The sequence below is a fragment of the Micromesistius poutassou genome, assembly GCF_964030765.1.
Source record: "Micromesistius poutassou genome assembly, chromosome: 7".
In the NCBI taxonomy this organism is placed as follows: Eukaryota; Metazoa; Chordata; class Actinopteri; order Gadiformes; family Gadidae; genus Micromesistius; species Micromesistius poutassou.
This window is the reverse complement of record NC_140277.1, coordinates 7,298,959-7,314,796: the sequence shown is the minus strand read 5'-3', so window position 1 is coordinate 7,314,796 and position 15,838 is coordinate 7,298,959. Positions and strand designations below refer to the sequence as shown.

The window sequence follows — 15,838 nt, the reverse complement described above, 5'->3', positions numbered from 1 at the left end:
CCAGCAGTTCTCCTGGGTGGTCTCCTGACAACGCATCGCACACGCATGCACATACACACACACACACACACACACACACACACACACACACACATGCACACACACACGCACACACACACACACACACACACACACACACACACACACACACACACACACATACACACACACTCAGGGACAGCCAGTGGGCATCCCTTTAACAGTGTGAGACCTATATCAGCAATGAAAAACACACACACACACACACACACGTGCAGACATACACAGACACATGTACAGATTCACACACACTTAGCAGACATTAACAAAAACATGTAGAAACGTGTGTGTTTGCACACACACACACACACACACTTGTGGGACCACACCCTCGCACACAGACCCAACACAAAGTCATGCGTAGGTTATAGCAGCTTCTGATAAACAGTAGAATAAACTTCTCTCCTGCGATGGGGAGAGCAGTGCTTCCTAGGGAGCTTGCAGCATGTAGTAGAAGTTGGCCTATCGACCACTCCTCCTCTAAGAAGCTTAAAGCTCTTGCTAAATAAAAGCACATGTGCTCCACTCAACACCATATATCATTCCTGGGGAAATGGTGACGGCTACCTTGTCACTACAACCTTTAAAAGTCTGCCAACATGCTTTCGACAAAGGCGTCAGAGGGGAACGGCTGGGTGGGGTTCTCTCTCTCTCTCGCTCTCTCGCTCCCTCTCTTTCTCTCTGAATCCCAGAGAAGGCTATCACACCATGCACCGAGCTCTCGTAAAGGTCCTGCCGCTTACATCACACCAGAGCTGCAATGTCCACTTGGTGTGCATGCTAAATGTCCAGCTACTCTACAGACAAGACTACTGTAATGTCCACTTCGCCATACTGTCCAATTGGTCCAATTGGTGTATAGTAGACTTGTGATGTCCACACGGTGTACCTAGAAGACATGTGATGTCCACTAGATGCACACATAAGAATACTGTCATGTCCACAGATGTACAGCCAACGTTCAACGTCCTATGAATGAATGTCTACTTAAATTAGCTAATTATACACATCGAACAAGCCACCAGATTGTGGGAACAGAGAAAGCATATTTTAATGATCATCTCATGCATGGTTATCAGTACCGTCTCTCTTGTTCTCTCCCTCACTCTCCTCTCGTTCTCTTTCACAATTGATCTGGTCTCCTTCTATCTTAACTGCGATCTAACTCTCGCTCTTCTCTGTGATGTGGTCTTCTCCCTATCATAACTGTGATGTATCTCTCTGGCGGAGGCAGTGTTCTGTGATGTACAAGTGTTGTTATGTCCACGTACAACACATAACATCCAGGGAACCATAAGGGGGTTCTCCGCAGAACAGAGGGGAGATGCTGAGGGAAAGAATGAGCAGGATCCGGAGGGCGGAGGCCTCCCCTGCTCGTTCGAAGGGAGATTTAAGGCTGTTTGTGCTGCGTGTGATGTCACAGGCAACCTCCCAGCGTTTCAGGGAGATTAAGACTTAATTCCTCCCGGGATTTAGGGGAGCAGTGAGGGTTGGCCACGGCTCCAAGTGTCTATTTTGTTTTTTTGGGGTGTGTGTTTGTGTGTGTGTGTGTGTGTGTGTGTGCGTGCGTGTGTGGGTTGGGGTGTATGGGATGGGAGTGAATACATGTGAATTTCAGGACGTGTGTGTGGGGGCATGTGTATGTGTGTTTCTGTGTATGTGTGTGTGTGTGTGTGTGTGTGTGTGTGTGTGTGTGTGTGTGTGTGTGTGTGTGTGTGTGTGTGTGTGTGTAGAGGGAGTGAATGCATGTGTGCTTCAAACCGAGGGTGTGTGTGTGTATGTGTGTGTGTGTCCTTGTGTGTGTTGAGGGAGTGAAGGCATGTGCATTTCAAGCCGCGTGTGTGTGTGTGTGTGTGTGTGTGTGTGTGTGTGTGTGTGTGTGTGTGTGTGCGAGGTGAGGTGTGTGCGTGTGTCTCTGGACGGAATGCATTTGATGGTAAGCCATTACTGTAAATTAACACTTGCGTTTTAATAAGTTATCAGTTATAAGTTGAAACAATGTTATAAGGTACATTGAGTCCAATTTGAAGGTTATACACACAAAGTTATTACATTATTGAGTGTGGACATACATAGTTGATGTACGTGAATGTATATAACAGTCCAAGTATTCATGCATATGTTGCATGTGAGGTGCCGACGAGACATAAATGTGTTTGAGTTACAGAGACCAAAATAGCGCCCTGGATTAGAAATGCAGAATGTTATTTTCTCATGCTTTTATTCTGACATGATAGGGCTTGTTATAATTATCACTTGGGAGTATTTCCTGTCATGTGTTCGCTGAAGCAACAAGGTGGAAAGAAGGAGATGTTCGAGAGAGTCATCTCCTGTGTTGGACAAGATGTCCGCTTCAACGCAGGCTAATCAAATCTTTGGGTAAGCGGAGATGATAGGACAATAAAAACAGATGACATTTCGCAACGTTGAAGAGAACGCCCACAATAACGTCCACAATAACCCAGGCCTTGGTGGTGTCGGATTCCCGTTAACATGAAAGCCTGTCACATTAATTCCAGTCTTTATTGATTTTATATCTTAAGTATTCTAGTTAGAATTCAACCCCCAACCCCCAAATTTCAATAAAGTTTTGGGAAGCCAAGTGCCGAACCGTCCATCGTCCGATCATCAATACACAGTAGATATTCGTGATTCAATTTTTCCGTTCAGCTGTTCAGACATCAGCCAGCTCTGTCAGAGATCCGTCAGCGTAGCTACAGCTGTGGCGACAAACTGGTTTCAAACAGGAAGCAGGAGGTGTGAACGCGGATTGAGAAAAAAATAAAGACGAACTGCGAACGGCATCTCTCCGAAGAACGAATGCCAAGTACAACAACACAACGAGAGGGATTCCTGTCGCTTTGTGCGTGCGAAAGGGTCAGCCCAGAGCAGTGATTTTACAGCGTTTCTGCGTCCTTTTTCCATCATGAGGTAAGCGTAAAAAGGCAACAAGGTTGAGCCCGTCAGAGTAGGAAGCAGCTGGCGTGAGACAGCAGCAGCAGCCTCCCTCCCAGAGCGGGCGGGTCGTACCAACAGCAACATTGAAGCCACTTGGATGACCAGTACCCCCCTCTGTCACCAGCTGGGGCATAGCAGGAGACACCATCAAATCAACACAAAGACAACAACTAGCACCACTGGTGTGTGATTGCCAGACTTTGCTTGGATCCATCTGATGTATTTTTGTTTTAATTTTTGGTTAGATTGTCCTAGTGGGTCAAAGGTCAAAGACACACCCACAAACACTAGCCCTAACCCTACCACACACACACACACACACACTAACCCTATCTCTACCACACAGACACAGACACACACACTAACCCTAACCCTTCCACACTCACACACACACACACACACACACACACACACACACACACACACACACACTCACACACACACACACACACACACACACACTAACCATAATCCTACCACACAGACATACACGCATACACTAACTCAAACCACATCCACACACACACACACACACACACACACACACACACACACACACACACACACACAGTCACATACACACACACACACACACACACACACACACAGTGTCTTCGGTTTGAACTTTCCCTGCTTCCACCCGGACCATTGCGTGTCTCATCCGTCATGGCACCTTGAAGGCGTGTGTTGATGGAGGCTGTGCAAACCACAGCTATTAGCAGGGGGGGTTCAAAAGGCTAAAGGGAGACAACCAGGTGTGTCTCGTGCCATCCTCCGCCGCGCTCGACAACGTCACCCCCCCCCCCCTTCCGCACATAAGTGGGTCAGCGCTGCAGAGCTGACATCAAGCGGAGCGCACCTGCGTTTGATCTCATCTCGCCTCTGTGATGCCAGTGGTGGTGGTGGTGGGGGGGGGGGGGGGGGGGGGGGGGGGAGAGGGAGGGCTATGGGGGGGAATACACCCCTACCTACATCCACTTTTCTTTTCATGAATGCTTTTTAATGTCGTCCTTTTTGTGGCTCTCTTGATCTTCCTGCTGACATCTCGTCTCCTCCCCGTTCAAAGACATTTATTCTGCTCTCTCCCCCCCCACACACCCCCCCTCCCTCTTTATCTGCTATCACAGAGGAACAAACGCCCTCCCAGGAAGACATCTGAGGGAGGTTTCCCAGCTGAGCTGTAAACTCGGAGGGGAATATCGTGGGTGTCTACTGTGTTAACTACGGACGGGGGAAAAAAAAAACGATTGGTGGCTGAAACATGTTCTCCCGTTCGGAACTGTTGAGAAATGAGACAGCAAGGAGAGCTGTCAAATGATTCAACTCTGATAAGGTCAAATTCTGAAGCACCCGTTGGCAGCGTCCTGTGTGTGTGTGTGTGTGTGTGTGTGTGTGTGTGTGTGTGTGGGTGTGTGTGTCTTGACACGGGGCTGGTCTTTCCGTGCTGCATTCCTGCTCCTCACGGATCGATCGTTGCCTAACTGTCAGGCGGGCTTTGTAATTCCTCCCATCACCAAAGACGAGAGGAGGAGGACAAACGGAAAAAAACAAACACCAGCTCACTGACATTCCGGAGATAGTCCTCCCGTGGGCATTGTATTCCACTGGAAAAAAATGTCATTTTTTTGGGGCGGTTGAGTCGTACACGGAAAAGTGCATGGAAAAAAAAATCAGTTTCCCTGTCACCAAGAACGGCTTAACGGGAAGTCTTCCTACTTCGACATTAAGAGAGCGTTTCCTAGCGTTGCAGGTAAAACCGTCTCTGGGCTTAAATGGAATTAGTGAGGCACGCCGATGGAAAACGCCGCATGCATCATGCGAGCCAGACAGGTAAACAGGAGTGGCGTGTCTTCTCATGTTCCCGACGGCGCAGAAGCACTGAAATGAGTCTCATGCACGGATTTTTGACGAATAGGTGCCAAAAGCAAGCTTTCGGCACCTCTCGAGGCGAGTCGCACTTGAGCCATCACGGGGTGAACTGGGGACCAGAAGTGGTGAAGACGTGATGTGAACACATGTATCAGGTGTGGTAATTTGATTTGTGTGCTACGTCCTCAAATGTGACCCTTTTAAAACCTTCTTTTCACGCTGGACGACTTGGGCCCTGACTCTATAAACAAGGATCGTTAAAATACCCTCCAGACACTTTTGATTTACTCTCAATTATGAGTTTGACTACTTTGATGAATTACCCCCATTTAGTAAGCATGACGCTGAAAAACGTTTAAAAACCATACACACTACTACACACAAATACACACAGCTACAGCATGCCATTTATATGGTAGCCAACCACAGTGGTCCCTACCCAGCTGTGTGTGTGTGTGTGTGTGTGTGTGTGTGTGTGTGTGTGTGTGTGTGTGTGTGTGTGTGTATGAGTCGTGTTTGTGTGTATGCGTATTTTGTGTGTAAGTGTGTGTATATGTGTGTGTGTGTGTGTGTGTGTGTGTGTGTGTGTGTGTGTGTGTGTGTGCGTGCGTGTGTGAGTGCGTGTGTGCGTGCGTGTGCGTGTGTGTGTGTGTGTGTGTGTGTGTGTGTGTGTGTGTGTGTGTGTGTGTGTGTGTGTGTGTGTGTGTGAATGTGTGTGTGTGTGTGTGTGTGTGTGTAGAGGGTGGGGAGGTCATGGAAAGGCAAAGCCTCATTAAGCTGTCTTCTAAATAGTAAAGATTCATACTCTGTGTGTCACTAAAACAACACCTACTGTGTTGCTGTGCACGTCTAAGGTTAAAGGGACTTAGCGCCTCACTGAGTATAAGTTATAAAACAACAGATACTAATTTCACAGTGATAAAGAGCACACTTTACTGTCACATCAGTAGCACCATTTAGACCAAGCAGTTTCATGTTAAGGAAAGAGATGCTTGAACATATATCCTATCAATGGAAAATCACTACCAAGCAAAAAATAGCTTTTAGTTAAACTCTTAACTCATAACCAGGTTAAATTTCACATGGCTAGTGTGACTACTCATATTGACCAACAACTAGTCATGATACAGTGATTATACTACTGTGAAAGGTGTGAGCCATCCATGTACTAACTAGGGTGAATTTACACTAAACACACAACACCTCCACCCTAGAAGTTAACCCTGAGGTACTAAGGATTTAAATACTGAGGGTTCTGCCCTACATGGATGTAAAGCTGAACAGAAACAACATATATGCAGAAGTAGAATACAAATTGGCTTATTGTGGAAAATATAACATGTGAATGAAGGAAATAACACAATGTAAAAGGGGGACTATATCCCTCCACTGGGTGAAACACACACTCTAATACACCAAAATGTGTATAACAACATGCCAGTTGTTCAAGAGGAATGGCCTTTATAACGATTTGTTCTCAGTGACAAATGTGTGTTGAAAAGTGTGTGTGTGTGTGTGTTTATGTGAGTGTGTGCATGCATGCATGCATGTGTGTGTGTGTGTGTGTGTGTGTGTGTGTGTGTGTGTGTGTGTGTGTGCAGACATGCATGCGTGTGTGTCACCGGGTGTGTTGAACATGCATGCCAGCTCATGAATAAGTGCTATATCATTACCAGCTAGTGCCTGTAGCTCACTGATACATTGCCATGTTTTACACTCCAATAAAAATACAAATGAGGAGAAAGAGAGGACTGATGTGGAGGGTTAGCTTCACAGCAACACATAAAACACCCTCCTTACACTTAAGTCTGATGTCAAATGAAATGTGTTGGTTTCACTGCAGCTCTGAGACACAGATCTCCCTACACCACCACTCCCTGCTTCCAATGTGGAGAGACACGGTCTTGGATTACATCTGTAGAGTGGACTGCAACTCTCTTATTACAGCTAAGCTTGTGTTGTTAAAAAAATGAACTGATCTGACTGAGTCAGATCAAGATGGACGGAGCTAACTGATTTATATATCAATGAATTATCTTAGAGTCATCTAACTGACCCCGACAAACGAACTAATCTAATTGACTTATATCAATTAATTACCTTACAGAGTCATCTAACTGACCCCGACAAACTAACTCATCTAACTGACTTAGATCAATGAACTATCTTAGACAGTCATCTAACTGACCCCGACAAACTAACTCATCTAACTGACTTATCTAACTAACTGCACTGATTTACTAACCAAACAAAATGACTGGCTGAAATAATGGAGTCATATCCCTGAAACTGAAAAAATCTGGCACAGCACAAGGTGAAGGAGTTGCACGCACCTGTTGTGTGTGCAACATGCGTGTGGGTATGTGTGCGGGTGTATGTGTGTGTTGCTGCCTGTGCACTGTGTATGTATGTGTGTGTGTGTGTGTGTGTGTGTGTGTGTGTGTGTGTGTGTGTGTGTGTGTGTGTGTGTGTGTGTGAGCGGTGGGAGAGAAAGAGGGAGGAGGAGTGAAGAAGAATATTTCCGAAGATCAAAGAACCCTCACAATTGGGAACACACCCACTGGCTATCAAAGCTCAGAGCAGATAACATCCTGGAGCTAAGGGGAGCACTGTCTGTATTTTAGCACAAATTACAGACATTTGTTCTGAAAGGAGCTGAAACTGAGCCAAAGACACACAGACAAACAGCACCATTTAGAAAAACAGATCTTAGAAAAACAGAAAAATAAATTGTTGTATTACAAAAGTTGCATGTGGAGGTGGCTGCTTTTCAACAGTTTCAACAGAAAATGGGCGTAGCTGCCCCCTATCAGCTTACAGCTAACGCGGTCCAATCTAACACACGTTCACTGATAGGCGGTTATTGGAAGACCTTCCATCTCAAACACACTCTGTGAAGTTAAGTGTGCTTGGCTGAATTTCGCCCACAGCCACACCCCAGCCTCCATCTGCTTTGGTTCTGCTCTGTATTACATGGCCTACGCAATGGGTTGGGATAACGGATGTACCCCATGGGGGATTGTATCGTGCTCCCTGTAGTTAAATATTGGTATGCTGTTGGTATTCTGTATCTGTATGTCATGCTTAAAAACCTACAGCCGGCAGCACCAGAAAAGAGTGGCACCACACCGCCAAATTAAATTGTATTACCATTTTATGCAATCGATAAATGTATGACATGAGTGATTCCTGACAGAACAATAGTCAATAACAATACTTGCAAAAAACAACCCCCTGCTGTGAATGTGCTTTAGCCAACCTCTTCTTTATTGTCTAACTGGAACTGATGCCAGTACTGCACTGTTGTTAAAGTGAATTCCAAGTTATACTTACAAATGACACTACACATCCAGGGCGGTCTCTCCTGACCTCCGACCTACCGTCCACTACCAACCAAGTGCTGCGCGGTCCTTACCTCTGCAGACGTTCTGCTCGTCCACGGCAAACCCCAGGCTGCAGCTGACGGGCCTAGGCCCCGGATAGACCCCGACTCCTGCCCCGGGTCCTGCCCCGGCCACGGCACCGCCGGGGGCAACGATGCCTGGACGGGGAGCCACGGCGGGGGGTACGACGGGCCGGACGATGTCCGTCTGCGCGCCCTGGTCCTGGTTGTTGCTGACGTAGATCTGGGAGTTGTGGGGCAGGCAGAGGTAGCCGCCGAAGTGGTTGATGCACATCATGCCGCCCTTACACGCGTCCTCCACCAGGGCGCACTCATCGATGTCTGATGGAGAGAGAGAGAGAGAGAGAGAGAGAGAGAGAGAGAGAGAGAGAGAGAGAGAGAGAGAGAGAGAGAGAGAGAGAGACAGAGAGAGAGAGGATACAGAAAAGAGACGGAAAGATTTAAAGAAAGAAAGAATAGATGCAGAAAGATATAAAGAAAGAAAGGAAAATAATGACCGAAGGATAGAGATCGATCACAGATCGAAATAAAGAAAATTTAAAAAAAAAGAAGAAAGAAAGAGAAAAGTCATTTTTTATGAATTGTTAGTAAACACAGTGACGTGAACAATTATCTCAGAAAACTCGGTCAGTACGATATGAAGTCAAAGCCAAGGTTGTAATTCACCATGTCTTACCTTTGCATTGCTCCCGAATAGGATCATACTGATACCCATCCGTACACTGCGGGAAAAAGTACAAAACTGATCTTAATTACGTTGGTGAGCTCGTGAGTCAATGAAATGCATGCAGAGAAACGCAAGTATACACACACCAGTGCACCTCAGACACGGGCATGAAACATTTTTTTTTAACGTGTGATAATCACTAAAACTGCAAAAAACAAGAAAATTATTTAAATCTCTTAGAAGTTCACCCTACCGAATAGATGACTGGCTCCTCTGCATCCTGGGGGTCGGTGAGGACGGGAGACAAGATGGCACAGAGGCACACACAGATTCCAAGCATGTCGGCTAAACGCTGGAGTCGAACTGAGAGAGATGGATGCAGGAACCAGAGAGCCGATTGGATACAGTACGCGCGATCATTTTGTGCTTGACAGCCCACACGTTTTAATACCAGTTATTACATCATTCGTGGAATTGCTAAACGAGTCCTAACAATTCCCACTGCTGACCCGATGTTTATGTTGGCATGGTTCCAAATGAATGTGCGACTTCAGTGAGTGAAGTGTTTTTCTGCTGTTTTCTCCCACCGGGTTAGTGCGTAATGCGCGCAGATCTTGCGTAAACATGTCCTGTTATGTCAGACGGGTGCATCGAACCTGTTCACTCGCAGAAATGCCTGGATAAATATTAAATAATTACCAGAATATCATTACTATCTATAGTTTTTGGAAGAAATCGAGCTTCCCCGTGTGGTTAAAATACACAAAAGGACTGTGTATTTCGTGTATCGTCTAAATTTGGAGACGTACCTGTCGTTCTACCTGCCGTCTCTACCTCAACAGAAGTTGTGCAAAAAACTCTATTCCGTTATTTTTGTGCGTAACACGGGATAGTCTTCACCGGCCAGCGAGAGATACAGTGTGGCAACGGATGGTTGGTGTGCAAAAACTTCTGGCGAACATACGGTTCTGTTGGAATGTGGTGGGCGGTGTACCGGCCAGGTTGAGCTCCGGGTACGGTGGGACATCTGAAGATATCTCTCAGTCGGTTACGCAGATTGGCCTGCACACTATATCTGCGCGCTAATCTGGATGCTACTGCAGCGTGGCTCCCTCTATGGACTGTCCAAGTCCAACAATCGTTTTAGAATAGTTGGATTTCGTTTTTTAAATCCTGTTTTTAGGACAATACACTTGATAGGCCTACAATATGTATATAAATGTACTATTTTACACCTTTACTCAACTATTATTGATGTAGGCTATTTGCCAAGCATGTCAAATGATTGTCCATCTTAATGGGGATGGATATTATATTTTACAATTATAATTTTTTTCTTTGTAACCATCCATCTGTCACGTGATAAGAATGCATCTTAATTAACTTTTGAGGCTGCGATGAAGGGAGGCGAGGCCTGTCAGCTTGCCCTGCAGGTGGCATAACAAGAGGTTGCGTGAAGAAGACCCCTATGGGCTACCACTTTATTATCCTCCAACAGGCCTACATGTCACGGTGTTTACAAGATGCCGGCACCTCGGGAACATCTGCTGGGCTTGGCACGGGCTCCGGGACTCCCCATGGGTGAACACATAGCAATTTATGTTGTGTGTGTGTGTGTGTGTGCCAGCAACCTTTCCTCCATAACTGGGTTTGACTTGGCATCAACACCTTTTACACTTGACCCTTTGACCTCGGATCGGGTGTGGTGGATTGTGGACAGCAGGGTGCAGATCTATTCAGCAACATGCCACATGGGTGCTAAATCAAACTCACCCCAGGACACCAAACAGACGCAATACAATGCGGGGTGGAGGTATTTAATGGAGCTTTATTTGGAACATGTGCTGTTTACAAAGTAACACAAGCTGCCAAGTGTTTAGTCAATTCAGAGTTCAATCAATATTGCCTGATCTGTAACTTGATTATGAAAGATTACTTAGAACGTGTTTGAAGCACTGTTGAACTTCATAGTGTGTGTTCCCCAAAGGCAGAACATGGTGCAAGCAAACATTTAAAATGGTATCAAATGAAACCCAAATCAAAGTGATGATTTATTAATCCTATAAAATGACAACAACAGTGCAAGAGTTCAGCTCTTTATTTAACTTCCCATCATATTAAACAGATGTACAAAAAAATGCACTAATAAAAAAAATAAGGAAATACAAGGAAATGATGTTCATCTAAAGGCATTTAAAAAAAGTTTTTTTTAAACTTTTAAATAAATCAATGGGAAAGTTCCCATCGCCAGCCTGATGGAAGTAAAACATCAGAGAACGCTGTATCAGTCTTGTCTACTCCTTGATGGAACTGAATTCCTGCTGGCAGATAGCAGCACAGCGATACAGTGGGCAGAGCTTCGCCTTGGGGGTCTATAGCTAACCAACACCATAGCAAAAGGCTTTTGACGATCAAGCCCGGAGGACACCCAAAGGAAACTCCCAGTGATACGCTGGCAGACGGACACTCTCAGGCAGATGAGAGAAAAGCCAGAGGGTTTTGAAATATTCTGCAAACATAACCCGTTGATGAATGACCTTAAGGCACCCAGGGGTCCAGTTGAGTGCTTAGTAAACAGGCTAGAAAATTACTGTACAGAATGGCACTACAAACACTTTCTGCATTTAAATGTCAGAGTGATAGATTGGACCTTGGCTCAACGCAAGCACTGCTTTGAGGTTTACAACATCTATGACGATTATTACCTAATTCCCCTGCCACTATAACACACACACATGCACCTTGCAGTGTGTAACACACGCACTGTTGACAGATTGCTTGTTGTCGTGGTTACCCACTGTCAAGAGTAAACAGACGTGTGGTGAGCACGAACACATTGGTGCACAGCGAACATTTTAAAAATTAATATCTAAGAATTAGTTGTTGACTTGTAGAAAATAAATGGATCAGGACTTCTTTAATCAGTGTCTGACTGAAACAAGCAACGTAATCATGTTAAAACAAATGAGCAATGACCACACACAGAATAGCAAGGCAGAAGAGTCATCTTTATTTGCTTAGGTTACGGAAGGCAACACATACTGTAACTGGGGGGGGATCCAGATCGCTTTGTTTGGTATCGTATTCCCCACATTACACATCAGCACCAGAGCACACACACACACACAGAACCGAGAGAGGGACTTTTGCGATGCTTCTTTTGGTGCTGAAGGCAATGCATCAGGTACTGTTGGCCACTAGGCATTAGCCAATCAGTTCCTGATGCAGTATCATCCACACCAGATTGTCTGCCTTCACGCCCCCCCCTCCCCCTCTGGACGACCTGGGTCAGGGGGGCACCCTTGGATATACACACACACACACACACACACACACACACACACACACACACACAAAACAACCAACACAGTGTTCATCCGAGTAAGTAGAAATGGCAGCAGAAGCTTCCTGCAACAGTGAAAATTCATTCATGCAAATTCAAAATGGACCATGCAATGTGGGAGAAAAGAGGAAAAATGCTGAGAAAAAGATTTGGGCTGGTGCACTTGAAAAAAAGTGTTTTGTGTTGAAAGAAAAAAAAAACAGGAGACACAGGGATACAGATGAGACGGTGGTGGAGACGGTTGTGATCGTGGCGGGTGGAGCGAAAAAGAGCGAGATCAAGAGAGAGAGAGAACGAGAAAGAAAGAGACAGAGAGACAGAGAGAGAGAGAGAGAGAGAGAGAGAGAGAGAGAGAGAGACCGACAGAGGGGCCGTTAGGGTGAACCATGTTGTGTAATTGTGGCGACATCTTCATTGAGAGCCACCTCCTCTCTTCCTGTGTGCCTGGATTGGGGGGGACGGGGGACGGGGGGGGCCTGACTGCAGGGCCGGCATAGCCGCCGCCGCGCTACGTTTAGCATAATCCCAGCGGCCATTGTGAGTGCAGATAGTGAAAGACTCACAGTTGCCAGCTGAGATTTTACCAACGCGCAGCAGAACTTGAAGAAGAGGCATGACATGGGGATGGTGGGAGGGGTTGGATGAGGTGGTGGTTGAGGGTCCCGGTTTGGGGTTTGGGGGGTGGATGGGGATGTGATTTACCAGGGGTAAGGACTGGAAGGATAGGGAGAAGACAGTTGAGCAGGTTCTAAACACCACATCGGAATAAATACACATTTTACGATAGTTCCTCCTTTCAAGTTTCCATGGAGTAGCAGGTCTTGTTCATGTGGTCCCGGTATGAAGCAGGGCATTAACAGTGCAAAGGGTTAGGGGTTTGATTCCCACTGAGGGCCACCCATGCCAAGGATGTATGCATCAGTCACAGTATCCCAAGAGGCTTTGGATAAAAGTGTCCACTAGATGGCAGATATTTATTCATACATTTAGAAGCACAGGAAACGTGCTCTACTCAATAGACCGCCAATGTCGCCCCGCATAAAATACTTCAGTTTTATGGCATTACTTAAGCGCCTTTTATTTGGCGAATACAATTTATCTTAAAATCATTTCTCCCTGATTGAAATCACTTATTTCGCTGAGTCATGTCAATACAGCATGGTGTAGGAGTGGCGACCCGGGTTCGAGCCTTTTTGCGGAGGTTCCCTTGTACATTGTACCACAGTGGGCTAGCCAGCTAGCTAGAGTCGCTGAATGAGACAGACTGCAGAATCTCTCCAGGTGATTGTGAGATTTATAAACACACCATCACAGTTGCCTGCAGAGATTACCCAGTCTGTCCCTTTGGTTGTATCTGTCGTACACGTGCGCACACACACACACACACACGCACACACACACACACACACACACACAGGACCAACAGAACACACAAAAATACAAACAGGAAACACACACACATACAAACAGGACACACACGCACACACACACACACGGAGGGTACGTGCACTACAATGTAGCACCTACCGGAGTCAATTGGCGGCAGATGGTTAACATGGATCAGCCTGGACACCCTGAAAGCGACCACCCCACCCTGCTGCCGCCGCCCCCACGTCCCCAAAGGTCCATTGTTACCATGGTGACGGGGCCACGGCACGTGCCTTCCATTGTTGTGCCGTATCCTCAAGGGTCAGCCACACATCCAGTCAGGGGTCAAGTGTCACACGGGCCTCTCCTGCTGGGGTCGCAGGTCGCCAGGACTCAGCCTCTGAGCCCCCATCAAACACTGAAACAAATTGAGAGATGGTCGGGGTTTGGGTGGGGGGTGGGGAGGTGAAGGTGTCATCAGTTGACAGCCCAGCAGAAGGAAGGCTATGTGGATGTCAGGGCCATGTTGAGGACGACGCAGGACCGTTTGAGTTCTTTGAAAAGTATGAGTTGTTATTTTAGAACTTGCAGAACTTGTCGGTTCTGAATACAAAGTGTTTACAGTGTTTGGTTACATTGAGTCCCTCGTCTTTTGTAACAGTATGTCCCCCTCTTGTGGTCAAATTGCACTCAAAGCTATTTTTCTGTAGTGCTGCTACACAATAAACATATTACAACATTTTTGCAGGGCTCTGAATACATCTGTGTATAAATACTCAGAATATAGGTGAATATATGAAGACGCAATAACCTAGGCATGTCGTAAGCCATTACGGATTGACTCAATAGGTTTCTGAATTCTGTATTATACAATTCAATACCTCCATGTCCACGCAGTTTTCATCTATATCAATTTGAGGCAAACATATGCATATTTTCAGGAATTTAGTAGCATATCATCCTTTTTTATTCCACCATCCGATAGATTTTATTAAAAGGGTGTGAAAAGACTCAAGTTTCCATCCTGGCCAAGCATTACTCAGGCACATACAATCCCAACTTGTAGTCCCTTCTGTAATCTACAACAACAACTATTTGAAACATCTTTCACCCCCATGAGGGTCCATGTTTTTCCTTTTTTCTCTTTTCTCCAGTGAGCCTAAAAGCATGTCGGGAAATTCGGGTCACCGAGTTGCAATGAATTGTTCGGGCGTTGACAAAAGAAAAAATCTCAAGTTTATTAGACGGAACAGGCTGACAGTCCACACTTTGTTAGGTAGTGGATGAACAGAGTGGTTTTGACAGGCCTAACCTCTTAAGCTTTGGGTCCCGCTGAGTCCAGCACAGCCAGAGCTAAATGCCATCTGTCCCAACATCATGATCTTTTTCTCTGCACCCCCCCCCCCCCGCACACTAACCCCCCCCCCCCCATTTCTTCAACAGTTTAGTATAGAAAATTTGACACACAAAAAACTGAGGTGAATGCAGATGATATCCACAAGTTGAACCATTTGATTTAAATTCATTCTGTTTGATGTGCAACCATAGTTTAGTTTAGGTTCAAGGGAGTAACAGTAGTTTGAACTTGTGATTTTAGAAATTAGACAAGGCCAGATTTTCATTGGAATAGCTGCCTTTAGGCAAAACCAGTTCCCCATTCTACCAGTTTATTACATCATATTTGCCCCAAATCTATGATTTAATCCCTTCTTACCTGCACAGAAGCAGTTCTTGTTCAGTGATGTGAGGGTTGTTACAAGGAATCTGGGGTCCCGGACGAAAAAGACCTGAGGAGGAAAGGGGAGAGACAGAGGGATAAAGAACCAAGGGCCGATATTTTAGATCACCCTCATCATAGGTTTGAAGGGGAGCTAGTTTGGATAGTTGAAGAGCCTTCACTTATATTTGTGTTATCTGTTCAGGTGATGGGTTGTAATTGTGAGTGGTAAGTCAAATAAATAAAACAAATATTCATGGTCGTAGCACAAATCAAATTGTCGCTCGGCAAAAAATACTTTATTTCTCATTGGACAAAATATTTGTCGTGATATTGACACGTTTTCAGACAAACAATGAACACATTTTGATGTCTAATTTCGTTAAAACATGATTCAGTCAGTATTCATCTAGTCTAATGGAAAGGGACATTTTCTCAGGGAAATCCCTTTTCGAATCAAGACCGACCCAGGGC

At 45.6% G+C, this 15,838-nt stretch overlaps 1 protein-coding gene across 2 annotated transcripts in view; it reads right to left on the bottom strand.

The window, feature by feature from the left end:
- The window catches only part of LOC311350259 (EGF-containing fibulin-like extracellular matrix protein 1), a 17,980-nt gene extending 7,998 nt beyond the window's left edge, over positions 1–9,982 (bottom strand). The window contains exons 1-4 of one of the 2 annotated variants that reach the window (XM_084470255.1): positions 9,746–9,982; positions 9,190–9,299; positions 8,946–8,991; positions 8,282–8,590 (exon numbers count right to left, since the gene is read on the bottom strand). In XM_084470255.1, coding sequence (XP_084326381.1) covers positions 8,282–8,590; positions 8,946–8,991; positions 9,190–9,276 — 442 coding nt within the window. In that variant the 5' untranslated portion in view covers positions 9,277–9,299; positions 9,746–9,982. The remainder of the gene's footprint in view (positions 1–8,281; positions 8,591–8,945; positions 8,992–9,189; positions 9,300–9,745) is intronic. The other variant, XM_084470256.1, reaches the window with a different exon arrangement.
- Between the last annotated feature and the right edge of the window lie 5,856 nt (positions 9,983–15,838).